The 27,694-nt window shown below is 42.7% G+C and overlaps 3 protein-coding genes across 3 annotated transcripts in view; 1 reads left to right on the top strand and 2 right to left on the bottom strand.

Annotated features, from left to right (window-relative positions):
- The window catches only part of lrp2a (low density lipoprotein receptor-related protein 2a), a gene marked incomplete at its 3' end in the record, with an annotated part of 35,889 nt that extends 17,481 nt beyond the window's left edge, over nt 1-18,408 (bottom strand). Inside the window, exons 1-26 of the mRNA XM_019875922.1 lie at nt 18,254-18,408; nt 12,942-13,049; nt 12,589-12,711; nt 11,918-12,034; nt 11,414-11,524; nt 11,200-11,313; nt 10,837-10,953; nt 9,979-10,122; nt 9,441-9,560; nt 9,213-9,341; nt 8,635-8,804; nt 6,458-6,681; nt 5,774-5,980; nt 5,241-5,443; nt 5,011-5,151; nt 4,713-4,916; nt 3,732-3,924; nt 3,013-3,138; nt 2,790-2,920; nt 2,074-2,211; nt 1,710-1,991; nt 1,389-1,628; nt 1,126-1,245; nt 781-897; nt 267-647; nt 78-92 (exon numbers count right to left, since the gene is read on the bottom strand). Coding sequence (XP_019731481.1) covers nt 78-92; nt 267-647; nt 781-897; nt 1,126-1,245; nt 1,389-1,628; nt 1,710-1,991; nt 2,074-2,211; nt 2,790-2,920; nt 3,013-3,138; nt 3,732-3,924; nt 4,713-4,916; nt 5,011-5,151; nt 5,241-5,443; nt 5,774-5,980; nt 6,458-6,681; nt 8,635-8,804; nt 9,213-9,341; nt 9,441-9,560; nt 9,979-10,122; nt 10,837-10,953; nt 11,200-11,313; nt 11,414-11,524; nt 11,918-12,034; nt 12,589-12,711; nt 12,942-13,049; nt 18,254-18,317 — 4,039 coding nt within the window. The remainder of the gene's footprint in view (nt 1-77; nt 93-266; nt 648-780; nt 898-1,125; nt 1,246-1,388; nt 1,629-1,709; nt 1,992-2,073; nt 2,212-2,789; nt 2,921-3,012; nt 3,139-3,731; nt 3,925-4,712; nt 4,917-5,010; nt 5,152-5,240; nt 5,444-5,773; nt 5,981-6,457; nt 6,682-8,634; nt 8,805-9,212; nt 9,342-9,440; nt 9,561-9,978; nt 10,123-10,836; nt 10,954-11,199; nt 11,314-11,413; nt 11,525-11,917; nt 12,035-12,588; nt 12,712-12,941; nt 13,050-18,253) is intronic.
- Nucleotides 18,409-18,937: 529 nt separating this feature from the next.
- Nucleotides 18,938-22,012, top strand: zgc:172182 (coiled-coil domain-containing protein 89). The gene is made up of 7 exons (XM_019877145.1): nt 18,938-19,816; nt 20,351-20,823; nt 20,975-21,105; nt 21,188-21,324; nt 21,394-21,470; nt 21,553-21,652; nt 21,731-22,012. The coding sequence occupies exons 1-7, from the start codon at nt 19,721-19,723 to the stop codon at nt 21,815-21,817; spliced, it is 1,101 nt and encodes a 366-aa protein (XP_019732704.1). The 5' UTR covers nt 18,938-19,720; the 3' UTR covers nt 21,818-22,012.
- LOC109520254 (ATP synthase subunit beta, mitochondrial) lies at nt 21,893-26,807 on the bottom strand. Its single transcript, XM_019877404.1, has 9 exons — nt 26,615-26,807; nt 25,637-25,895; nt 24,726-24,847; nt 24,466-24,650; nt 23,647-23,805; nt 23,231-23,353; nt 22,945-23,157; nt 22,221-22,422; nt 21,893-22,137 (listed from the first exon to the last, which is right to left on the bottom strand). Exons 1-9 carry the CDS (start codon nt 26,718-26,720, stop codon nt 22,040-22,042), a joined length of 1,467 nt encoding a protein of 488 aa, XP_019732963.1. The 5' UTR covers nt 26,721-26,807; the 3' UTR covers nt 21,893-22,039.
- Between the last annotated feature and the right edge of the window lie 887 nt (nt 26,808-27,694).

The raw sequence follows: 27,694 nt of genomic DNA, 5'->3' as shown, positions 1-27,694 counted from the left end.
TGCAGTAAACTGCTATTAAGTGAGTGATCATTTCTGTTTCGACCATTTCTACTAAATGATTAAGTTTTTGTTCCTACCTGGCAAAGGCTCATCTGAAAGTTGTGAGAAAAGCAAGAAAGGAGAATCACAAATCATTTTCAGGTTAACACAAGTCAAATCACACACATGCATGATTTGAACGCAATGCAAAGACAGACAAATATAACCGGATTGTTCAGCAATGATACCGTTACTAAGTTTTTAAGAGGGCTGATGAAGTGACTTACTGCAGAGTGGAGACTCGTCTGCCCCATTAGGGCAGTCAGGAGAGTTGTCACACACTGCGGTGAGGTTGATGCACATACTGTATCCGGGGCACTGCCACTGCCAACTCGGGCATCGGAAAGGCGGCGTGGGACAATCCCGCTCGTCGCTCATGTCTCTGCAGTCGTTGTCGCCGTCGCACAGCCAGCTGCGCAGCACACAGTTGCCGTTGTCACAGCGGAAGAGCGAGGAAGGGCAAGTGCGAGGCGGGCAGGCGTGGTGCTCGTCGCTGCCGTCCTCGCAATCTGAGTGGCCGTCACACTCCCATGTGGATGGGACGCAGCTGCCGTCTGACTGGCACTGGAACTCGCTCTCGTGATGGCACATCCCCGGAGGCCTCGTTGCTGCGAAACATGCAATAGCACCGTCAAAATATGGGCATATGTCATTACGAGACGGGATATTTATCCCGATCTCATTTGACTATGTATGTAGTGTCGAGAGGGTACAATTAAACATTTTGTTTCATTTACTTACGACAGCCTTGCTCGTCCGAGCGATCAGTGCAGTCAAAGACACCGTCACATCGGTAGAAGGAGTTGATGCACTGATGACCGCGGGAACACTTGAACTCGTTCAAAGTGCAGTTGTAGACTGCAAAATCCAGTTGAGCTTATTAAATTTTATCGTTTCCCGTTTGTTATTTACAGCAAAAATACGTTCAAGAAACAAAAGCAAATGTTTGTTCGGTTTTACACAGGCTGTAGGTAACTGCTAAAAATGTGTATGGAAATGAACGAATGAGCCTTTACATAATAGTAAATGTTGCCATCTACTGCAAACGCTGTTTCCACTAAGAATGAATGAATCGCAACCACTCACTGCATCCTTGCTCATCTGCCCCATCCACACAGTCCCGATCACCATCACAGACGTAACTCGGGGCTATGCAGCGATGGTCCGGACACTGAAACTGGTCTGGATTGCATGTGTTACTGTGATCTGTGGATGAATATTGACCTTAAGGTGAATCTGAGACCAAAATTACAAATCTCTCTCCGCAAATGAAAACATTAGCTACGAAACTGCTGCATTAAAGTTTCAAGGCTTTCTGCATTTGCCTGGGTGAAAAATTTGTAACTCACGGCAGTCTGCTTCATCTGAACCGTCGCCGCAGTCGTTGTCAGTGTCACAGCGCCAGCTGAGCGGGATGCAGCGGAGGTTGGCACATATAAACTGATTGGCCGGGCAGGTTCCGGGCATATGTGTCGGGCAGTTGGACTCGTCGCTGTCATCCAGACAGTCGTTGTGGCCATCGCAACGCCACGCGGCTGGCACACATCGATGATTGGCGCACGTGAACGCAGAAGGGGAGCAAGTGGTGTCTGGAAAGACATGACGATTTTTATGCAGAACTGAAAGAATCATCATGAAAAACAGTTTTGCCACTGAAAGGGAAACATTACTGTTGATGCCACAGTTGGCCTCATCGCTGTTGTCATGGCAGTCGTCAACACCGTCGCATTGGTAGTTGTTTGGGACGCATTTGCCGTTGCCACAGGAGAAGGAGTTGGCGCCGCACTGCAGTGTTGGGGGCTCGCTGGAAGGATCCTCCACACAAGTCTGTTGGTTGGGGGACAGCTTCATGCCGTACGGACACCCACAGACCCTGTGGGAGTCTGGGGCTGGGAAGCAAAAGTGGCTGCAGTCCCCATTCGGATTTGTCGGCCGGTTGCACGGGTTGGAACCTGCGATGAGTGGAGGCAAGCCAGATAGATGACATTATGAGGTGGACCCAAACGCGAATGAGGTGTAAAGAAATACACTGACCAATCTGAGAGTTGGAGTTGAAAGATTTGACATGCATGATATGGCTGATCCCTCTTCGAATAACCACCATCTCCCCACCGTCGGTCTTGCGAACACGGACAATTCCACCCAGGCGCCAGTCGGTGAAATATGCATAACCTTGAGAGGAGCAATAGATCATTTCTCACTTTCTTCATCTACGATATAAATATGTATACAGTGATGCTTGACCATGGTCAACGCAAATCATCTTGCTCCATTGAAATGAATGGGAAATGCCATTAATCCGTTTCAGCCTCTGTACTCTTTCTGGTGTCCTTAGTGGGAGAATGCAGTCATACAGACGCAAACAAAGAGTTTGACAACTATGTGACTCAGTAAGCTGCACTTATAGTCCTCTTTTTGCAGAGGACAAAGACAAACGCCTGTGAGTCTTTTTACACCGCCATTTGCTATTGCTTATTAAGTCATTTTGCATCTTGTGTTAGTATTTAGCTAGATGACATTCTTTTCAAACTGCTAAAACTATTTTTCTCTTCAGTAGGGTATGACACTAGATAACTATGTCTTCAACATTTCAGCTATAGAAGCTTCAAACGACTTTATTCGCCATGACCAAAAGGTATAAAAACATAAATAAAAATTATAATTACCAATCTGTCCACTTATGGCAAGCTGTGACATGAACGACCGGTATTTAACGTGCTGGCCTTTACATGTACACCAGGGCCAATTACCTTCAAATATGGTGAGGCCAAAAGGATGGGACATCTGAGTAATGCGGTCCAAAGCAAGCCTGTTATGTCCATCAAAATTGCTGTGCTCGATTTTGTCGAAGAAGGCATCTACCCAATACAAACGCATAGCGCTGTGTGGAGAAGAAATATTAGGCATGACTGCAAAATAAATTCAGCTTTCACACAATTGTATTTTGCCGGCCAAGGCTGCTACACGGCTCACCTCCAGTCAATAGCGAGGCCATTGGGCCAGCCAAGAGTGGTGTTTACAATAGACAGGGCATGTGACCCATCGCCCCAAGCTCTCATAATCTTTGCTGGCCGGTACCAGTCAGTCCAAAAAATATATCTGAAAAAGAAACATAAATAAGCAGAATGGATGTAATAAGGTATTTGACCTGGTTAGCAATAACAGAAAAATGAATATAATACACTGCAATTCCATTTTTATGTTTTATTATAATAGTGTGTAAGACCAATGCCTGGTATTACCACTACAATACCGCCCTTCATGCTACACTAATCTCTTCATGTGGATGCAGAAGCCTTATGACTTTGAGGCTATTGGAAATAACAGCTTGTGCTCAATAACAATTTCCCCATGGATTTATTTTAGGGCACTTTGTGAATTGGTAAGCGCCGCTTTGTGTGTGAAATGACGTGCATGTGCTTCATATTGTATATACTCATCAATTAGGTACGCCACCTATGCACACAATCTACATTTATTTATTAAAAAAAAAAACTAGCCTACAACCATTCATTCATTTGTTTTGTATACTGCTATAGTGATTTTCTATCTACAGAAAATAGTGGGCGGTATAGGCATATAACCACTTCACACCTATGAGCATGTCATTGAAGTAGTGTGGCCAATAGGTGCAATCACGTCTAACCCTGAAGGTTTGGAAATATGCTTTGAGACCTGATGGATTGATTTACCCGACAAGAGGATGGACCACAATGGCTCTCGGGTTGTTCAGGTTCTGTATGATAGCCCGCCTGGATTTATCCACGACCTTCATGACAGATATGCTCCTGTATCGTGGGTCAGTCCAATAGAGATTTTTCGAAATCCAATCGTAAGCCAGGTCCTCCACGCTGTCCACTCTGTTGGCCGCCAGCACCTCCCTGCCTGTGCAGATCAAAGCAGTTAGACGACTCTTTAACACAAAGAAGAAAGCTGAGCTACATTTGAATAAATATGCTGTCAGTTTGCATTTTCTTCAAGTGCACCGGAAGGGAAAAACTAGAGCTGTTCCAAAAACAACAGGTCTAATCGGGGCAGTGGAGCATCTTTTTTATTTTTTTGGGGAACTGGTGAATTTGCGTATTTCTATAACAACAGTAGAGCATTGACTTGCGTTGCAACTTGCCGGCGTATCCTGATTTTTATATTGGCACAAGTTAGGTGTTCCGGCATCGCGAGAGTGTCACTTTGGGAAATGCACCCAACAGTGACAATATGGTGGCAAAAAGTTGATCGAAATTTATGCCTGCTCAGACCACGTCAAAGTATTGTCACAGTTGGTCTCATGCGATATTGGTGAATTTGATCGGGGCACTGTCAGACAGATTCTGAGCTACGTGGACATGAGTGATGGAAATCGTATTTCATTTACGCGTGGATGTCAACAACGGATGTCAAACCTTCTGACTCATTGCATCATATTTTTCAAATCATCCGACTGGTGGGGCACAACTATTATGGCCCATATATTGAAGTCGGCTGTGACTACTAGCAAAGCGGCGCAACCCTCCCTCTCCCAGATCCTCCGGCCTGTTCTCATCTACACAATCACCAACATCAGGTTTAACCTGCGTCTGAGCAGCGACAAGGCATGTGCCACACCGCCATGTGATCCCTCAACTCTCTTTGCTAGTCCCGCTTGAAGCTCAGCTACGCAACAGGGAAATGCTCACCGGTCCCATCCACTTTCTGTTTGTAGATCATATCTTTGGCCGTGTCCGAGAAGAAGATCGCATCATCCTCTGCACTAAAGTCCACCCCGACAAAGTAGGAGGGTAATCCAGTGATGGGAAGGATGATGTCTTCCTGAGAGGAGAGGTTGAACGGTATCCCTCGCACGGCCAGCTGACTGGTGAAAAGCAGAAACTGCCTCACGGCTGGAGAGATAAAATCAAAAAGCATGCCATATTGGAGGATTATTGCAGTCAATGTAGGTTACACACAACATTAGAGGGAAATCTTTTTACTTACCCAGACATCTCTTGCCATCGGTGTTTAAGTCATAGCCTATGCGACACTTGCATCGGTAGCCTAACCCTCCGTTGTCGCTCCTGTGACTCAAAACGCAGATCTGATCACACCCGCCTCTGTTTATACTGCAAGGATTCACCACTGAAGACAAAACCACAGAAACTGACTTTCGAAGACTTGAATGAGTGAAAAATCCGTCAATACGTGTCGTGACCGCTCTATAGAATCACCGTTTGGCTGTTTAAGATGATGTATCACTGCCACTCCATGTGGGGTCTGGGATGAAGTGTAGACGACCTGTGGGTTCGTGTCTGTGAACTTGTTGGCTTTCATGACCGCCATTTTTGTCCAGTCGGTGAAATATACATAGTGCTCAAATAGGCTGATCCCAAATGGGTGCGGTACGACAGCACCACCATGGGCAACAGTTTTCCTATTCAAAATAGAATAGATATTGATTCATCAGAAGGTGACAAAGAAACATGTGCTGATGATGTTTTCTTTAAGAGTTTAACATCACTTGATAACTAAGAGAGGTAACGGCCATCTTTGATGTTACACTTCGGCTGTCTCGGCTAGCTCAAGATGGCAGCCATTTAAAATGAACAAGGTTCTTGCTTAAACAGGAAAATAGCCGATCTTTTAAAAAAAAGTTAGACAAGTACAGTTTTTTTAATGCTGAATCAAATTGAATTAAATACAAATATTGATTGCACGTGCTTAGGAATTTCAAAGTAAACACATGGACAATCATCATATTTACCTATGAAGACCGTCATAGGTTGCCGTTTCAATGTAATCGTAGCGACTGTCAACCCAATAAATGCGTTTGGCCTCGATGTCTAGTGTGATGCCAGCTGGCCAGCCCAGTTTACTTCTGATGATCCCATAACGGTTGGTTCCATCCATGTAGGCTCGTTCAAGACCAGGTTGTCCATTGAGGGCCTCCCAATCTGAGAAGAACATATAGCTGTGGGGGAGTGGGGGGGGGGGGGGGGCGGGGGCATCGTCATTTAGACTTTTATAGCCATGAAAAATATACAATGAAGATGAAAGCATTTACTAGAATTGACAGAATGTTATCAGATTCCCAGATTGGTGGTTGCATGTCTCACCTTAATCGTAATTGTATTATATTCAGTTCAATGGAAAATCTCAACATTTTGTGAATGCGAAATAGGGAAGTCTCAGAGGCACGTTTTTGGTGATATTGACTCAATTTAAAATGAGCAATACATCAGTAGCCACCTGGCTCTCCCTCCCTTCAATTGGATTACAATTAGGGTCATCACTTACATTACATCTCCCTAATCCACCACAGGCAATCTGCTAATCTCACACAGAAGCAAGCACTCACATTATTCCGTGGCAATGGAGCACAAAACAGATATTGCACTGTATGTGGGCTTGGGAGGACAGGCCGATTGGAATGGGGGGATGTGCTTACCCGACAGTGGGGTCCACCGCCAGTCCTCTAGGGTTACCCAGGTTCTCGGTGATGAGTGTGACCCGGTTACTTCCATCCAGATCCGTCATGTCAATCCTGTTGACACTGGCCTCCACCACATACAGTTTATTGTTCACCCAATCCACGGCCAGGTTCTCAGGGTAGTCAACTGATACATTTAAAACCACCTGCATATTGGACCCATCCATGTCCACAGAAAACACCTGTTCACAAAAGACGGCATTGTCAGTGGAAAAGTAGCTCCTCGCTGCATAGGAGTTTTCATAAAGGAAGATGCTATCTTATTACCTATCGATGATTAAAAAAAAAAAAAAAAGGGTCGCAAAAGTTAACAGTCTGTGTAGTAATATAGAGTGGTGCCTTAAGATACAACTTGAACTTGCTCCATGATCTGTTCCAACTCCATAAATGGTGTCTTCCTTGTTATGAGGAAAAATACCAATCTGTGATATTGTACTTCATAAAAGCATACAGTAATGACCTAATTACGAATGAAACCGTTTTTGTCACACTCTTTCCTTCAATGCACATTGTGCTGCTCATTCTCATGTTCATACTTTGGCCACTGTAGGGTAGACAGAATATGGATATACTTGCCCGGAGACTCAGCTCTTCTGCCAGCTTGTCAGCATGGCAGTAATATTTGTCATTCTTCACAGAGGATAAAGAATATATACCCGTGAGCATTGTTTCATGGTCTATCTGTTGCTGAAACATTTGTGTTCAGATCATCGTTGCTTAATATGGAGCAACAGCGCCCCATGATGCTAATTGTTAGCCTGTGTGCGTGCCTATGGAGTTTCCCAATGTATGTTAGCCTTAAGGTAATAGGGGCTATGTGATGCTTTTAAATACACAATGGGTAATTTTCTTTGTTATAGGTTGAGTGTGAGAGTAACCATCCTCTGAGATTGGCAATAAACTGCTTAATGCCTCTTTTTTGAAAAATATTTCCTAACTACATCTGCCAAATTGCCGCTTGTCGTGAATGAGCCAGATTCACCAGCAAGCCTGCTTGAAAGAGAAACTGTAGATGTGGTTATCTAACCTCTCCTGTTGCATTCACATGCCCTGCTTGCACTCGGGCTACTTTAATCATGGAGCTACAGAGGCGTTTAATTTACAAAGATCCCCTTTAAAAGATGTACCCTGGCCCTTCAACCTCGCGACTGCGTTTCTTTTTTTTAAGCGGAGAAGAATGCGTTTGGAGGGATGGTGCTACTGAAAACAAATACAGCATAATTACTCAAGCGAGCTTGTATTACAAAATTGCACCCTGGTATGTAGCCATCATAGCTGCTTATCAGATAGGTCTAAAGATAATACACGTGGATTTGTTTTCACATCTTACAGAGCTTCCCCTTCATTATGACCCCGCTGCACAGGAGCCAGCGCCCATCACTTAATTCCTGTGTCAACCTTGCAGATATGCACCAGGATTGCATACAAGTTATCCTTTGAAATATCTGCCATTTCATGAATAGCCGGTCAGGCATGACTCTGAAAGAATTAACATTAAAGGTAAGACTTTGCTAGGTAGGTGCGACTGTGATTCTCTTTCCTGACTCAACAATGGAATCTGCATCCACGGGGTGCAGAACTTGCATACAATTATGGTGTCAAAATGGTATGGAAGTGAGAGTGAAACCCTGAAGGCACGATAAGTAGTGCTTAAAGTATGTTCCGAAACACTCTGAAGCACTGTTTGTGTCACTGCATTCATGAAAAAGGTCAGAGGACTACTCTCTAAACAAGAAAATTTTGCCTCAGATATCAGATATAGAAATAATAAGGTGAGCAACACTAAGAGGTCTATATTCATGCCAAGTGTTTTGCGCCGTTGTGGGTGTGAACACAGCCTACTTGATTCACAGCCAATGGAAGCAGCACCTCTCATTGCCTTCAAAATCGGTCCATGAGAGGTGCAGTCCTTGACATGGACAGAACAGAAATTGATTTGCTGGAGTCAATGGAGGAGATCATAGTACACAAAGCACAGACCTTTACACAATATAGAGTTGGCTGGGGCAATCACAGATTACCGCAGTGAAGTAGCCACTAGAGAACCACAGCTTCTCAAAAAAACTCTCAAGCCGGGTAACTTCGATAAAAAGGTATTGTGTATTGGATTGTATTGTCAGTGTATTGTCACTTACCTTATTTTGAATGGTATCAGTCCAGAAGATCTTATGGAGATCAAAATGAAAGTCCACTCCAGCTGCAACTCCTCGGTTCTGTGATTGTACTAAAGTGCGAAGATTGTTGCCATGGATGTTGCCTATTAGTAGGTCTCTGCCATTGGAAAATACCAAGGAAGGGACTCCGACTGCAAGATGCATAGAGAATTAATTATCCAGACGTATGTTTGTTTCTGATTGCACTGGTGAGCAGTTAAGTACATTCATGAGCATGAGGGACACAAGAAGTGGAAATTTTCCAGAATGTGGCATGTTATTTCAGAAAGGTAAAGGGCTTTTGATCCATGTTCAATACACACTCCTCTCAGTCAAGCAAAAGCCGAAGAGGTCAGCCTCTCAATTCCGCAAAGCCAAGAGACTTCACTGAAACAACAATGTGCATGCAACAATGCGCCGGGAAGAGTACGTGCGCTCAGCAAAGTCACGGGGGTCGTCTACAGGGAAGGGGGTTATGCTAATGGGAATTGTTTTGATGGTTCATTCAGAGGTTTCAAAAGCTCACTGTGTGTAAGACTGAGAGGTAACGTCGCACTTACACGAGATGTCGGCTCGACAGTATCGATGCTGCTCCAGGACGTAACCGTCCCTGCAGCTGCAGTGATGAGAACCAATGCGGTCCTCGCAAAGCTGGTCACACACTCCCCACATTGAGCAGTCGTCAAAGTCTTAAATAGAAAGAAGAAAAAAAAAACAGTACTGTATGTTGAACTTAAAAGCACCTTCATTGCACTCAGCTACAGTTAATACATGAATGAAAGATGTACCTATACATGAGCGACTGTCATTGCCGCTGACAGTGTATCCCGAAGGACAGGAACAGGTTCCTCCACGAGGAGAAGGATGACAGCGATGCTCACAACTCAGAGAAGAACATCTCCAGACACCTAGCAGAGACAAGAACAGAAGTGAGTACACCCTGGGACAACGCAAAAATATGACCACTTTGCTACAATGTGAAACTTGTACAGGTGTGTACATTTGTTGTCCACTCCGAATAATTCAACAACGCAGCCATTAATGTCTAAACTGCTGGCAACAAATGTTGAGTACACCCCTAAGTGAAAATTGTAATAGAAATACTGACTCGATTCAGCAACTTGTTACACGATCCTCACTAAAACACACATTTTAACACAATAGTGAGAAATAAGCCTTTCATTTGCAGACGTCGCCAAGGAAATCTTTTTCCATGTGTACATTCACACACACCGTAGATTGGTCCATTGAGCCATTAGTCACCAAGTTAAAATGCTGATGTCGTTTTGAAATGAAAAGAGAGAGACAGACAGCATTGGTACTAACTGCAGTTGCGTCCGGCAGTCGTGTTGGTTTCGTCCTCTCCTTCAGAGCAGTGAGGCGTCCCGTCACACAGCTGCTCCATGGGGATGCACACACCACTAGATGGACATGGCCACTCTCCTGGGTCACACTCGTGCACCGCATTTTCTGATGAAGGTGAGAAAAAAAAAATCACTGATTTGAAAATCAACTAAACACCATACAAACAAAATAAAAAAATAAAAAAATCTAACATTCCTTTTGACAAAGTTGTGGCGATGATGTCATTGTCAGTTTAAGGACTGTCACTTTAAATCACTGCAGGGAACTCTGAAGGGGTCACAGGGGCCTTCTGCAGCCCATCCTCTAAAAACACACACTCTTCACAGCCATGTGGACAAATGGGGGGGGTTAGGCTGTGCAATCGTGTGCCACAAAGAGCCATTTGAATGACACACAGGAAAAAGGAACTTGGTAGTCACCTCTCACTTTAGATATTGGAACTCTATTAAAGACCCTGTAAAGTGAATTCTGAGATTTCTTTCTAAATACATTACACATCTTTAAAGGTAACTGCTGAAAAAATGTGCAAAGAGTGAGAACTACACAGGACTCGATTGTGTTTTTCAACATTTATGTTTCCTTGATTTTTTTTTTGGTCACTATTACCCCACTATAAAACGAACCTTCGTTCACAGCGGTTATCTCATGCAATTAGTTAGTTATCATTACAGTACTAAGCCTGAGCTAGCTAGGAGGCCGGCACCTCTTGTCACTGCTTGGAAAGCTCTGCAACAATCCACTGGAGGCTTTAAATTGATTTTTTTTTTTTTTTTTACGGCTCAAATATGTATATATGTGATAACTGGTAAGTAGCCATACCGCAGCCTTTTTCATCTGCATTGTCCTCACAATCGTCTTCTCCATCACAAAGCCACACTTGATGAATACAGCGACCACTGGGGCACGTGAAGTAATTGCCCCTGCATGGAGGATATGCTGAAAATGAAAGAGACACGATTATTCGTTAAAAAGCTACACATCAGGGCTCTATTTTCATGAATGGCATCAACCCTGCAGTGCGGGCCGGCGGAACTGAACCAGTAACGTCTGCGCCGCTGTGGGAGTGATAACAGCTGACTCCAATCATGGGGAAATCAAACCAGCTCCTCACATTCGCAACACGCCAGGCTCAAAAGTGCCCTACAATGCTAATTCAATGAGAAAGTAGAAGGGCCGTCTTACTGCAATTGAGTTCATCACTTCGATCCCCACAGTCGTCATCATGGTCACAGATATAACGCTGAGGAACGCACATCCCATTATGACATGGATACAGGCCTGTACTGCAGTGCTGTGCTAAAGAAAAAAGGGAGAGAAATGTTGCAAAGTGTAACTCTCATGTTACACTTTTGGGGCTTTGCCACCAAGGCCACATGAAAGCCTAAAATGGACTTACTGCAATTTGCCTCATCTGAGCCATCTCGACAGTCAAGTATGTGGTCACATCTCTGGGTCCGGTTGTAGCAGGCACCATTAGCACATCTAAACTCTGTGCACTCCGGATAATCTGAAAGATTAGATCATCATCTGAGCAACATAATGCACACGTCAACCTGACAGCGTGACAGCAAGTGAAAAGCTTGGCGCGCGGGTGGGATAGGCGGGGACAATTTAACGCTGCCACCGTAGCAACAGCATTTGCAGGCGCATTCTCGCAACTGTGGGATTCCCTTAGCGTATAGTGCTTTGAGTGCACCGTGTCAGCCGGGACAATAGCGGCATAGCAGTTGAACTTCAGTTTGACTAATCCACCGAGGGATCCGCAATAAAACTCTGACAACAAGAAGCATATTGTGTCTCATTCTGTCCTTCCGCGAGCCTCTTAATCTGAGCAAATTTAGTAAAATGCCACAGGAGGAGGGTGTTAAAATACGAGGAAACCACCTTGGAGAAGACTTACTGCAGTTTCTCTCATCCGAGCCATCGGTGCAATCAGACAGATGGTCGCATCGGTACTCAGCCGGGACACACGCCCCGTTGTTACAGCTGAACTGTCCGCTTGTGCAGGGTCTCCCAGCTGAGGATGGATTGGAGACTTTTAGAAGCACATAAAATGTTTAGGAGTCAATATCAGCATAAAATGCCTTGAGATCAGTATCACTTGAAAAAGGTTGAGATTTTCCATTTGAACTTTATATGCATTGTTATAAGTAGATATGCTGTTAGAAATGCATATTGGCCAATTCGCTGCAAACAGTCAACAGACGTGCAAACGGCAACATCACAACAGGGTGCACATTTTTGGCTAATGTTAGCATTTATTGAACATATCATGAACCTTCATCTGAAAGTGATAAAGCAACTAGTTTATAATTTTTTCAGGATTTTGGGGTGGTCCGTAGAATTTGGCGCCCTTCTTAACTACAAAAGGAGTGCAGTTATACCAAATGTTATGGTTACAGAGTGCTATTTGGTTATTATTAAGCGCCGGTAAAGCAATGTATGAATGAGCGAGAATACAAAAACTGTTAAAAGAAAAGAAAAAAAAAAAGATATTAAACGAAACACAGACGAGTGCTTGTGGTGAAATCAGTGTGAATGAGAGGGTCGGTTGGAAGACAGATAACTTACGACAGTTTTGCCTCTCGTCTGAACCATCTTCACAGTCCTCTTCATCATCGCACACCCACACACCCGGGATACACTCGCCATCACTCAAACACTGAAAGTGACTGTCGTCGCATGTTATCTGTGCTGCAAGGCAGAGATGCACACCGACATGTCTCCTTTTTTCATCCCCGTACAATATATTTTTTTAAAAAGCTGATCAGTAATTATTAATAAGTATCATGAAGTAAAGATACAGGTACAAATTCACAATAGGCAATATATCAGTTTGTACACAGAAAGGCAGTAATTAAACACTATCTGGACAAAGCAGTGGTCCAGTTGTCAGGTTGTGAGTTGTTTAGGAAATGACTCACGACATTCTTGTTCATCAGAATCATCTGAACAGTCGGATGTCCCGTCGCAGTGCCAGTCCCATGGGATGCATCGGCCTGTCCCGCAGCGGAACTGCCCCAGTTCACATCCTACAGACACATCCAGTACATTTAAGTATGAATTAGAATGCCACTTGGTAGAGTGGGCGACACCTTGAATATATTATCGTGTTTCTTTGTTTACATAATTACAAGGTCTGTCAAAATTATTTCATTATAGATCACCCTTATGATACACAGTGTGCTTTATTGAGATATTGAGGAATTTGTTGCAAGGTTGTTTGTGATGTCAAACTTGTACTACTTTGCATGGATTGCAAATAATGCAGCTATAATGTGGGCAAAATGAAAAGAAAGTAGTGGCACGGTGATTATACAGGTCAGTTGCTTAAGAGGATCATGTCGAGGGGAAAGAAGCTGTGAAGAGTGGCTGATGGTTCAGCGTTCTTTGTAATTATTTTAAAATGATTAGAACACCATGTATGAATGCTGAGTATTCCATAGTTCACAAAAAAAAATCTTATGAGGAAAGGGATGAAATGTGCTGTTCGCACCGTTGATCAGTGGTGGAGACAAGCGTGCCATCCACCCCACAGCCCCCCTTTCCCAGGATGTTACGCAATCCTCTTCTGCACTCATACGAGCCTGCTTTTGATGTTCCCAATGAGTGGCATCTGTGGAGATAAGGTACCACTACACTGCCTTCTCTGGCATCTTCCAGGGGAGGGGGTTGATTCAGGCAGCATAGCTGAGTGTCAGACCACTCCATCACAACTATCTGAACAGGAATGTGCATTTCAATCAATTGGCTTTGTTAGTCTGATCCATGACACACACTGACCATGTCCAATCTGAGATGTAATTTAATTCTTAGTGAGCAGAAGTGGTGATTGGTAGAGAATTGCTTGACGATGGCCTTCAAAATTCTCAACATTGACAAAAGTGCAAGAGTTCTGTCACAATTCAAGAGTGAACATGAAAACACTGTTCGGATAGGACAGTACCATCAGTGCGCAAAAGAAGCCTCGGATGAATTTGGTACGGAAGAAATTGACAGCCTTGACCTCAACCACATTACGAATGAACTTGACCCTTTCCCTCATGTGTTTCTTGACTGCATCATTTTGGGTAGTGATGCCACTTGTCATCAAGTGGTTATTAACGCGGCTTCCTACAAAAGGTTCGATTCCCTTAGCCTGTGTTTGTATCTCTTAAAATTACCGGTAGTTTCAACTGTTAGTTGGTTCAGTTTCCTGCAATGTATGATCATGTAAATCCTTGACGTGAATAAAAGACTTTTAATGAGAGGCCCATTGGCAAGATTTTTTTGTGATCGACTATAATGAGATGAAAGTCAATTTGAAGTTGATTAATAACTGACGTAATTAACTTTTTTTTTTTTTAACACAGAACACTTTTTTAATGTCACAGACCAGTTTCGGAGAGAGACATATTTCAACAGACTGCCATAGAAACAAATTAAAACAAATGATTAAAAATATAACCCACCATTTTGCAATGTAGTTGTTGTAATTAGTGGCGTTTCTCTGTTTGGCTGTTTCTATTGCGCTTGGGAGTTTATTGTAGTTGAGGCTAGGCTTAGCATAGCTTTCAAGTGACCATGCTACCAGTTTCATATTTGAAGCAGTATTTCCACACACTGTTAGCTGAGCATGGCCGTATGTTGTACTGCGCCAAGTGCTACAACATAGTGTGGTCAAGTGGTGTCCGTACATTATTAGACGCAGCACTAGCGGCAAATGGACGAGCCGAAGCTAGCGAGGCTAACGGTTATTCTCACTCACAACTTGCTTACTTTCGTACTCTCGGACCAGTGGCGATATGTAAAGACTGAGTCGCCTTGTTGGCCGGACATTTCGCTGATCCAGAGACCGTTGTCGTCGGGCAACGGGCGAGATAAGAGTCCTCTATAAATTGGCCGATTTGACGACACAATACCAAAAAGACATGATTAGCTAGAAAACGTCAATGTGGAGTAGTAAAGTCAGAACGTTGACGAATAAATTCAACTCACGCATGAGTGAAGTTTGCGATGAGGATTCATTCACACACACACACACACACACACACACACGCGCACACACACACACACACACACACACACACACACACGTCTTCATGATCCAACTCCCCGTGTATTTTAGAAACTTAATTGACATTAGCGTTTTTGGCCGTAAATCAGTGTTTTCCTTTCCCTTTTGTCTGGCCTTGTCTTTTCTTATTGCAACTTAAACCCACAGCAGGAGACCACACTGGGGTAAAGATGCCCCACTATTCTGAGAGAAGAACATTTGAGGAATTTTCATTCCAAATGAAGCCCCTCCCCGAACTCACTGTGGAATCACAATGGCACAAAAGAAGCGCCGGTAGGGATGTAAACTCATAAGTGGAAGTGTCACCCTAATGGAAAGAAGAGGGTACACTTGGGTTTGGATCCATGGAGAAACCACACCTGACCCCTGAAACATCTCTTGTGGTGTCGTTACGCTTTCGCCAATGGTGCTTGTTTTGGCGCAGGCCTCTGCACCCACTGAGCTGTAAAGAAAACGTCCGTTGGCTGCATGAAACGCTGGAGCTGTCCATTGCTGCCAGAGCAAAGTGCTGCGGCCTGTTTCATATGGAAATGCATGCAGCAGAATGCAGTCAATTGCCAAACAAGTGACTTTGGCGCTTAGTGCTACAAACAAAACAGTGAAAGGCCTGACTGCTTTTGGCACTGCCGGGAGACCCCTGAATGGAGCGTGGACCGACAGCCTTCATTTGGTTAGGACTGAAAAATCCTCAACATTTTTTCAGAGGGGTGGGAGTGTATGTGACTATGTAAAACCTGATGAGAAATGAAGTGATCACAAGGCAGTGAGACAGCTGCATTGTCACAAACCTATTAGCGAGAAAAAAAAGATCTATTTTTGACAACGCCTGTTTTCTAAAGTAATGTTACAGCTGTACAAGGATTTAGGCTCATGTGCCGGAATGGGTGAGGTTTAACATGCACGCAGAGTACGAGTTTGAACATAACAAAAGGTGTTTTTTCTTCAATACAATAAGGGCAGTCAAACCTCCCACTGTGACCACATTACAACAAACTGTTTCCAGTCATATGAAATAGTCATTCATAGGCTCTACAAAGTGCTTACGGTGTCCTTGAGTGACTAAAGCAAACGTGAATGGAGACAGATAACAACTCTGATTACTGCAAAACTTGTCCAAGCAGTGAAAAAAAATTACTGAGGGGAGTTGATGAAGCAGCAACATGAATGCCGCCTGACCATTACCAGCATTTTTGCAGTGTTGCAAAAGCCTGGATAAGGAGATACTAAGGGTTATGGGGGCTTCGTTTTGTTGGGAGGGGGATCAAGCATCCACTGGAGAAAGTTCCCCCTTTGCCCTCCAACTGTCACAGCAAAGCCAATAAGTAAGACGTTGCTCATAGTGAAGCTTGTCGCTTTAATTTTACCACATTGCATTGTTGTATTTGTAATTCCACAATTGTGTTCATTTACAAGGTTATCTTATCTTATCTTATTGATTGACCATTTAAAAATATCTTGATTTTATTACTGTCAACTGAAATTGGGTTTTAGTTACGTTTTTAAAGACAGGATATTTAAAACGTAATTTGTTTGCATCATTATTTTGTGCCGCACCGCTAATATGATAGAATTTTTTTTTTTTTGGATTACTTGGTTTGACGATAACCTTATAAAAAGGTACAATGTTCAAATTCCTTCACTCAAAAAAAAAAAATAAAAAAGGTAATTAAGACATTTTGGATGCAGTACTTTTTTTCCCAGTATCGGCTCAGGACTCAAAATCAAGTGACTCGAATTCGGATGCAGAAAGTGTCATTAGGACAGCTGTAGAAATTTCACAGTGTGTCAGTAGGTGATACGATTTAAATATTTTGTCTATGCTACTATCATGTTAATGAGACTTTTTCTCAACTTACCACAATACACTGACCATGTACATAAAATAAGTGAATCAGAAATGTGGGCTTTACCAAGATTAGGCACAGTTACGGTATGTATGTACTATGTAGGCCATATTTTAAGAGCATTTTTAGCATTGCGCTCGGAGTTTGCATTTGCGTACTTGAGATGCACTGCATCACATTAAGTCCTGTTTCTTGTAGTTTGACTCTTTCAGGGGTAGCTGAAAAAAATTAAATATTAGAAACAACACTGTATGAGTCTGTATTGCAGTAGTACACCACTACAGTACACGCACATGCACAAACACAAAAAAAACCCCAATATTGTTAATGCAGTTCATCAAATCATCATTAAAACTTGCAAAATACGTAATAGCGCTTTTATATTGGATATAATGTAATTGGATTGAGCAGGTCTGGCCTGTCAATCTATCTTAACATTGATGACAAACGTGCTGACAAAGTCACGAGTCATCGTTTCCATCTCCAATATCAGCAAAATCCAGGACATTATTCATTCCTTTACTGTAAGCACGCCCTCGTTTTCACAATTAAGCATCTATTTTTGTCTGTCAGGGGACCGGTGAGGTGAAATCATCCAGTTTATTCCAGGGCAAATCTATGCAAGGGAAGTTGTGGCTCTACAAGTTTTACCTAGGTAGAAATGGTTCCATTCTACAGCAGCTGCACTGTAATTAGTAGCCACATTCACGCTAAGAAGCTTACATCCTAAGGGTTGAGCAAAAAGAAAGCAGATTACAATTTGAGAAGCAGGATCTAGCTGGGCTACAAACACAAGAGACAAACAGCAATCTAAAAATGTAGAAAGAGCCAAACTGGAGCATTCCTGATGTCTCGGCCTGATCAGAAAAGTCACTTCTATTCCTTGGGTTGAAGTTTGCAGCGTGCGGCTCAAACTCTGTCTCACCAAAATGAACTTTTTTTTAAACCGGTACCTCTTAGTACTTACAGATTGTAAGTCACATGCTCTGTTCTGTTACCTAGCAACAGTAAAGCTCAGGCAAAAGTTCTCTCCAGGAGAACTTCCATTCTGACTGGGGGGGGGCGGCTTTTGTGCTCAACCTTTCAGTAATAACACTGAGTGGGAAAATTAGTCTTACTCTACCTGTTTGCATTTTTCTCACTTAATTATAGCTTTCGAATTCTTCTTTGATGAGCTCATGTGTAATATACAGAAAGACACTGTATGCAATTGCTTGCCCTTTGCAATCAGATCAGTCCCACAGACTCAATAAACTTCAGCAACAAGTGAACAAGAGCCCCGGCGTAGCAATACCAAAATACATCAAGAAAAAAATGAACATAACATACTACTAACCTTGTGATTGGCACAACCGGCAGAATAAGAGGAGAAAGATTTGGAGTGGCACGGCTCTCCACATTCTGGCTGGTCCGTCCAGCTCCACTGTGCAGATGGAGGAGCTGCAGGGACTGGAGGGGGTGGGGGGGTTTGGGATGCTGTTGGCTCTCCTCTAACTGGGCTCCTTGGCCCACGACTTGATCAAAAGGGGCGTGCGCAAAGTGCAGGACAGCCGCTCCCCCAACCCTGTGGATAAATCCCTCAAGGCAGGCTGTGGAATCTGCATAATGATATGCAGCTCCCATGACTACAAACCTTGCATCATTGCTTATGCACTTTGGTCCTATGAAGAGATTAAAGACCTCACTCAATTAACTCCAAAAGTTATTATACAGTGATTACTTGTGTTTGTAAAAAGTGCATTGCTGACTTATACAAAATGGAAATCTGGATCAACCCTCCCATTCAGATGGACATTAATAAAGTTCTTCTTGTACAAGCAGGAATTTCTATGAAGATCAACTGGGTCACCACGTGTTTGACTGACAAGATGGGCTATTTGTTTCGAAATAAATACTGTACTGGAGTTGGAGGCTGCCACTTGCAAGATGGGCTATTTGTTTGTAAATTGATAGTTGGAGGCTGCCACGTAGTGGCTATAAAGTGATACTACATGCCACCTGTTGCCGTGACTTGGTTTCCTAGGTAACCGAGTAACGCAAACTTACACAAAGGGAAAAGTTTAACAGCGTGTTTTTGTGTGTGTACTTCGGTCAGACTTCTTTAGGACACTGTTTCGGTACACTTTGCAATCCTACAATGCATTGCGCTTGATATTATCAGTGGAACGCGTTTTAATCTTATCGAACAACCATGTGACTTCATAAAGTAGTCTGATTTTCGTGTTTTGTTTTTTTTTTAAAATAACGTGTCCTAGCCTGACACAAATTTTATAGTTCGTGCAGAAACAACACGTCTGAAACTTGAATTGTGTATCCAGGTTTGGATCCATTTTAACGTTTATCCGTTAAATGACGACACATGACAGTGACACATGCTCTTAGACCTTAACAACGCAATCGAAAACGACCAAAAAAAAAAAAAAAAGCTTCTCTCTGGAGAATACGAGAGAAATCATACAAGTAAACTACGGACATGTTGTAGTTTTTGTAATGGAATTGTGTTTGCCCCTATTCGTTTTGCTTGTAGTTTAAAGTTTGTGATTTGAGATTTGTGGCGTGCGTTTTTTTAAGAACAAGACGACACACTCGCGAGCTGGTTACGTCAAGAAATCCGTGGAAGGTCCTCGTGCTCTCGGGGGTGTCGAGTACGCAAGGATACAAGTAGTTTTAGTCCATTGTCTAACTAGCATAAAAGGAGGTCGAACCTAGCATAAAACACAGTGGCTAAACTATTCGAAACGAGCCTTTAAAACAACCCACCCGTAAATATTTAATTAAAAAAACACCTGAAAAAAAGATTACGATGTCGTCCCAACGAAGAAAGTCCGAAAATGTGAGAAAGAAAGTGACCAAGTCTGAGGACAACATGTTACTTTCTGGATTGTCACTCAACGTTGCCGTAAGTATGATGACCACAGACACTTTTAATTATACTGTACTTAACTTCGTCCGGTTTATGTCCACTCGGCGTTTGTCGGTTAGAATATATTTTGGTCAGTCAGTGTGCGAATATTATTGGAAGCCTACGTCATTTACTGACGTGTTGTCTCTAAAACTAATTTAGTCAATAAAGTTAGCAACAAAACTAATAAGGCAAGTGCCGTGGGAATGTTTAAATTCTATGACGACTCAATTTCTTCTCCAGCGCCCTCTTGTGATATTTCAGTTAAATGAACACCACCCTTGAAAAATAATTCTCAACAGCGTTGAAAACCAAATATTTTCTTTGTAGAGATAATAAATGTGCATGTGTAGCTAACTGTGGTCAGCGAGTCTCCTGAATGTTTACTTATTTCAGTTAAATGAACACCACCCTTGAAAAATAACAGCGTTGAAAACCAAATATTTTCTTAGTAAAGATAATAAATGTGCATGTGTAGCTAACTGGGGTTTACCACTATTACGACACTTCATTTTCCTGGCTTTTCCGCAGCACATGGACATCAATCAGAAGACTTTGGATAAGTGCAAGGACCTCACCGCCACCGATTTAACAGAGACATTGCTGCAGCAGTCGAGAACAAAAGAACAAACCAATCTGATCTGTGTTCTAAAGGACAGGTCAGATGAACTGTTCAAGCAATGCCAAAGCCTGCAGCAGGTCAAGGCCCAATTGGAGAAGCAACTTGAGAGCTGTCAGAAAGAAGTTGTACAAAAGCAGCAGAGAGTGGAACTAGTGGAAAAAAGATTTCTTGATTTAGATGCCAACAGCCGAGCGATTATCGTGTTCATGGAAGAGTACAAGCATCAGAATGCGCAGCTGAAGCAGGAAAACAAGCGCCTGCAGACAGAAAATGACACGCTTTTCTCCCAAAAGTTACATGACAAAGAGGTGGCCGTTCAAAAGCTGACAAAGGAAATCAAGGTTTTGACAGAAGAACTCACGACTAAGGAGAGTGCATATCAGTAAGTTTTTTTTTTAACTGCAACAAATAAATATATCAGTGCCTTGATGTACAAGTTTAACTTATTCGATAACCACACAAAATCGTTTACCATTGGAAGTATGGAAAAGGCATTAAAAAAAAAAAAAACTTGTCATTGCTTTCTTTAAAAGGGAGAAAATCGCCCAAAGTGAATCAACATCGTCAAAACAATCGAAAGAGCGTCAAGAGACAGAGGCATCGTTACTTGAACAATTGAGCAAATCTCAGCAGCAGCATGAGTTCGCAGAACAAATGTGGAAATGTAGGTGGTAAACAACTCAATCCTGTATATCCACATGCAACATATGAAGCCACTGAGGAACTTTTGGCTTTATCCCCACCAGCTGTCAAACTGAAACTTCTAAAAGCCGAGGAGCAGCACGCGTTGAAGGAAGCCACGATGAGCAAAAGCATTACAAATCTCACCAAAGAGAGAGACAAACTGCTGCGTACCTCTGTGGAACAAGAGAATGCCTTACAGGTACATTTGGGAAAATGGCCCTTGTCACCAAAACGCGTCATTTTATGTTATACAGTTATGTCATTGCAGGAGAAACTAGAAGAACTCCGGCTTCTGGAACAGCAATATAAAGAGCTGAAGAGAGCCCAGACAAAAGCAGAGGAAAGGTAAACATGGTTGCTAAATTTGCTTGCTGTGTCGTGAAAACGTAATGCCAAGAATAATGCTGACATGTGTCTTTGAACTCAGGTTTAAACAGGAAGTACAGGCAGTTAACGCAGATAAACGAGTCAAGTCGCTCAAGTCTGCCCTGGAAGAAGCCAGGACAAACTACGAGAAGCTTAAAAAGGTTTGTTGTGAAGACAATTAAAAAACCTCGCATCCCATACCAGGTTGAACTCAAAAGTCTCTATTGATATTTTTACAGGATTTTGAGGCATTCAAAGATCACAGCAACAGTCTCCTTACTAAGGAAAGGGAGCTAAATAAGATACTGCGACACTTGAGGAGCTAAACTGTCAGGATTTTGAAAATCGCTCCCCCGCCAATTAATAGTGCACAAAAAAAAAAAAAAGACCGAGAATGAGCATTGCTGTATCACAATGTCATTTTAATCTCATTTGAAGCTTTCCAGAGCAATACAAGCAAAGCACAACATACTTAGCGTGACAGGTCAGAAGTTGCTGAAATAGAAATTATACTGTACAAATCAAACAGACTTCCATCCAATGTCATTTTAAGAGTGCTCCTCTGCCAATTTCTCCGCCTTTTGGACCACTTCTTCAATGGGACCCACCATGTAGAAAGCCTGTTCAGGCAAGGCATCGTATTCACCTGAACAAAGAGTAAGGGAAGGAAGGTTTTAAAAGGAAAAGAGTGCGATCACATTATGGGAATGAATTCCTGCGCGGCACTACCTGCTAGAATGCTCTGGAATCCTTTGATTGTTTCCTTGAGAGGCACCAGCTTCCCCATGTGGCCGGTGAAGACTTCAGCCACTTGGAATGGCTGGGAGAGGAAACGCTGGATCTTGCGAGCGCGAGCTACAGTCAGCTTGTCTTCCTCAGACAGTTCATCCATACCCAGAATGGCGATGATGTCCTGTAACGACTTGTAGTCCTGAAAAACATCATGTCGGACTCATTGGAGCAGTGGTTCTTAACCTCGTTCGAGGTACCGAACCCAACCAGTTCATGTGCACGTTCAGCGAACCCTTCATTCGTGGAAAAATAAAAATATGATTTTGTGCAAAATCAAGACATTAAAAAAAACAACACATTTATTAAAAACAGAAAAAAAGTTAATAAAAATACATGGCATAAGTCTAGGTTTTTTAAAATTTTATGACGTTCTGTCACGACAGTCACACGGTGACGACTGAGAGAACTAAATTTCCCGCAGCACTGATTGGACAAGCAATGTCATGTGATCATCTGCAGCCAGCAATGGCCAAGCAGGCGTGTCATAACTAATTGACATCTTGAGTCGGGTGTGTCTTAACCTCCATGGCAGAGGCTCCGTCGAACCCCTCAGACCGATTCACCGAACCCCCAGGGTTCGATCGAACCCAGGTTCAGAACCACTGCATTAGAGTTTGTTTTGATTCATCATTAAAAAAAAAATGTTGATGTAAAGTCTTGCCTGGAGAATCTTCTGTACACCTCGAGCGACGTCATAGTGCTCGGACCCCACGATGTTGGGGTCCATGATGCGGGAGGTGGAATCCAGGGGGTCCACGGCGGGGTAGATGCCCAGCTCGGCAATGGCACGTGACAGCACGGTGGTGGCATCCAAGTGGGCGAAGGTTGTGGCGGGAGCGGGGTCGGTCAAGTCGTCGGCGGGCACATAAATCGCCTGCGGTGCGAGCGTGTTTTCGTTTGAGTCGGTCAACAGAAGCGGTTGCATCAATCCCATCCAACAGTCTTACTTGCACGGAGGTGATGGAACCTTTCTTGGTGGTTGTAATCCGTTCCTGCATGGTACCCATATCGGTGGCCAAAGTAGGCTGGTATCCCACAGCAGAGGGGATACGACCCAACAGGGCAGACACCTGAAGGACATTTGTACAGTCAATCCAAATAATTCCATCATCACTAGATGGATAATGCTGCAGGTTGATGCATATTCGCATTTATTCAGTCATTCTGCTTTAAAAATTCCTTTACAGGCTAACTTAATATGGCTGCTGTGCATTTAGCCATTAAGGTCCTTGATGGAAAACAGGAAGTTGTCTAAACGTATTGAAACATTTAGAAAATCTCATAAATTCACAGATAAAGGTAATCGTGTATTTTTTCTTGATGAAATTTCAACCAAAAGTTGAAAATCTCAAACATTGTATACCTCTGATCCAGCCTGAGTAAACCTAAAGATGTTGTCAATAAAGAGAAGCACATCCTGGCCCTCTTGATCGCGGAAATATTCCGCAACAGTCAGGCCGGTAAGGGCAACTCTGGCGCGAGCGCCCGGGGGCTCGTTCATTTGGCCGTACACCAGCGCAACCTGAAAACACAAATTTGGTGTCAAAACACTCGGTGTCAAAACACTCGAATGGACAATGTGCATCTGTGACATCATCAGGTACACATACACTGGCCCCTCCCATGTTAAACGCTGCCATTGAAAGGTAGAACCATAAATACAATATCTTTGACCCACTTAACTTTTTGTAATTGTACAAGAACAGCCATCAGAACACTCAACTTTGAGTGTACTCATTCCTTCTTTCTCTTCAAGCGTGACCGAATGCTGTTGATGTATGTCAACAAACACACAGGTATCTGACAATTTATTAAACGCGGAAAATCTATCCTATCCATCTGTCAAATGGTAAGTCGATGTAGTAATTATCACGACAGGCCTGACAAGTTTCAAGCCTAAAGCTTGAAACCAACTTCAATGATACACAGCCACCACTAGATGGCAGAAATGCACGATTTTAGGAGTCCACTGGCAGAAATTTTGTTCAACCTACCTTTGCTCTACTGCTGATGATAAAAAAAAATAGAAAAAAAAAGGCAGAATCAACATTTTATCCCGGTGAAAGGAGAGCATCTATTCTTTCATTTGGTAAATTTGCTGTAGTATAAAATCACTGAACACAATATCCTGTGGGTCGTGAAAAAGTCCCAACTGTGTTAAAAAAGTTTTAAAGGTGGTTACCTTCGAGGTGGTGTCCTTCAGGTTTATGACGCCAGACTCAATCATTTCATTGTACAAATCGTTGCCCTCGCGGGTGCGCTCTCCGACTCCAGCGAACACAGAGTAGCCACCGTGAGCCTTGGCCACGTTGTTGATCAACTCCATGATCAAAACAGTCTTACCCACGCCGGCGCCGCCAAACAGACCTGGCACACGACGGGCACAATGGTTAGAAGATGCTCACTCGCGTACAGGAATCTAAACATTGTCTTGCAACTGACCAATTTTTCCACCCTTGGCATAGGGTGCAAGGAGATCTACCACTTTGATGCCAGTGACCAAGATCTCCTGCTCTACACTCATGTCAGTGAACTCAGGGGCTTCTGCGTGGATAGGAGCAGTCCTGAGAGACAGCAGGGGTTATTTTTAACTCACTATTTTTTGCTATGTAAAAATAATTATTAATAGAAGACATGTGAAAGTCATATAACCCGAAGCATGAAAACAGTTTCAGCTCTTTTTGCTTTTCCTGTGTATTTTCAGAGATCTTTTTTTTTAAATATCAGGTTAATATTTGAATAGGGAATGATTCTTTCTATTCCCCTTAATTCTCGAAAAAAAAAATGTTTTGTGATACAGCCAAAGAGAGCTGCTGTGAACAACTATTTTTAGGAATGAATTTTCTACCAATCATCCCACACATTCATGGTCGTATAAAAAAAAATATGTAGCATTATTACACATATTCAAGTTCATGTGAGGCTATTCTTGTCCACTTTGGGGTCACCAACTCCATATTCTACTTCAGTATCTGTGACTTTGAATGTGTATGGCTTTAAAAGGCGGGGCCTGGCCTGGCGAGTGATGTGGGCATCAGCGAATGCGAGTACTGTATCGAGTTAACTACTATCCAAGCTTTTAGCCAGTTTGCATATTGAGAGATTCGGCCTGAGTTGTGGCCATTGCCACCTTGTGTATGAAGTCGCATTTTTCTTTCTATTTCCTGAAAAACCAACACAATCTGTCTTGTGAATTAAGTACTTGATACAAATTACAATCTATAAAGGGACTGCTGGAATTGTGGCATGGCTTGTCAAGAAGAGATGCTTTTCATTATGCTGGAGTGGAATTAGTTTGAAAATGTTTAAGATTTGCTCCAGGAAAATCTAAAATGTGACCCGAGAAAACTTACTGTTTGGTGCTAATAGGACCACGTTCATCAATGGGTTCTCCAATGACATTCATGATCCTGCCCAAAGTCTCTGGCCCCACAGGGATTCTGATAGGAGCCCCTGTATCAAGAACCTTCTGCCCACGGATCAAACCCTCTGTGCCATCCATAGCGATTGTCCTGACTGTGTTCTCACCTGAGAAAAGACACAAGAGTAGAGAACGTAAAAAGAATGATTTTTGGTTTTGCCGCACCATGGCGGGGCTTGCATAGCCCTTGCCTGCAATGACACATTAAAAACTCAGCTGAATTTAATTGGCAAATACACTTACCATTATTATTGCACTTGAAGAAATAAACCATCCATCCATTTTCTAATCCGCTTTTCCTCACAAGGGTTGCGGGGTGTGCTGAAGTACACCGCCGACTGCCCGAAGACAGCTGGGATAGGCTCCAGCATGCCAGCGACCCTCGTGATGAATGAATGGATGGATATTTTTGAACGCAACTGAAATAGGACAGTACCTGAACGAGCCCTGCTTCCACAACATACCTTTGAACTTAGTTCTAATTGTAACAATATTTTTAATATTGTGTTTTTAGTATGCACTGCGTTTCTCCAATCTGAGAGCTAATATTGAGGTTACCTTATTTGGCTGACATGACAACATGGGAAAAAACATTTATGAAAATCAATCATAATATTTACATGTGCATGTTATTGGTCCCAACCCTCATTGTGACTGATAAGTTAGAATGAGCTTGCCGTGTTTGACAGTGAAAGGTCACAGAGGCGGTCATGACAACAAGGTCAGACTAAAAAGGAATGCAACGACCAACATTTGACAATCACATATTAACACAAAAATAAAGAATAGAATATATTCGTTTCGGAATTAAGCATTGGAGGCGAGGAAGGAAGGTAGAGGCCACGTCCATCGGGGAGCGTTCAGAGGACACTTAACAATGATAGTCCAGCGAGGTGAAAACATAACTTACATAAGTTGAGGCTCACATTTCTTCCTCCGAATGTCTTCAGTGAGTTGACACCGGGCTTAAAAGCCTGCAAAGCCCCGTTACAGCAGCGTCCAACGGCACCCAGCATGGTTAAGATGGCTGAAGGTGAAGCCGCTCAGAGGACAGCTTCAGTATCAACTCCTGAGCGGACGAGTCAGTCTTGCGCATGCGCAGTATGGCGTGCTTTCATCCCCTCTTTTGCCGCAAGAGGGCGGTACCAGCATGGCTCGAGACATGGACAACGTCATATCCGGAATGGTATTACTGTACTGTATTAGAAGAATAAAAAGACAAAGCTAAAAATAGAAATAAATAGTTGAATCGAAAAAAATTGTCTATTGGCAGTGTAGATTTTTATTTTTTATTTTTGACACAGGCGCATTTATTTAAAACTTCATAATTTACTTGTTTTCCTGTGTCTCTTCACACTTCATTTGGAAAGAATGCAGCTGCACTGCACGACTAAAACTGCAGCTGAACCCAAGACGACTGACATTGTTTTGCTCTCGGCTTTTATTTCTTCTTCATTTCTAAAACTGATTGTATGTGCTTCTTTTTTATCGTGCCCCCTACAGTTCAGACTCAAACACATAACTTAAATGCCCTGTGTTACAGGCTAGGAAATGTTTGGCAAAACTGTTGGAAACACATGCAGTTATTATGGCAAATTGTTGTATTATTATTGAGTGAAACTTATGCCGTGTTCAAGGACATTTATTTTGTGTTTTTGGACAATATTTGATTAAAACACATTTTCATTACAATTGCAAGACAGTTGTATTATCAAGTATCAGTAATTGGTATAGGTGAGTCATGAAATGTAAGTTCTTGTTCTCAGTCTGGAAAAAAAGTATTGGTGCACCCCGTGTTCAAGGGCATTCACACATTTTTTTTTTTAATGGAATCCTCCCTTACCTTGTTCATGGTCAGAGGAATGCTGGTGACTATTCCAGCTAATTGAAGTTGAGAGGTAAGCTACAGCCAATCACAACCATTCACATCTATAGGTACTCTACAGCATTTTGTGCAATACGATAATCATTCAAATGCTCAGGACCACAG

This window comes from Hippocampus comes, unplaced genomic scaffold (genome assembly GCF_001891065.2).
Source record: "Hippocampus comes isolate QL1 unplaced genomic scaffold, H_comes_QL1_v1.1 scaffold539, whole genome shotgun sequence".
NCBI lineage: Eukaryota > Metazoa > Chordata > Actinopteri > Syngnathiformes > Syngnathidae > Hippocampus > Hippocampus comes.
The sequence above is the reverse complement of the archived record's forward strand: the minus strand, read 5'-3'. Positions and strand labels throughout refer to the sequence as shown.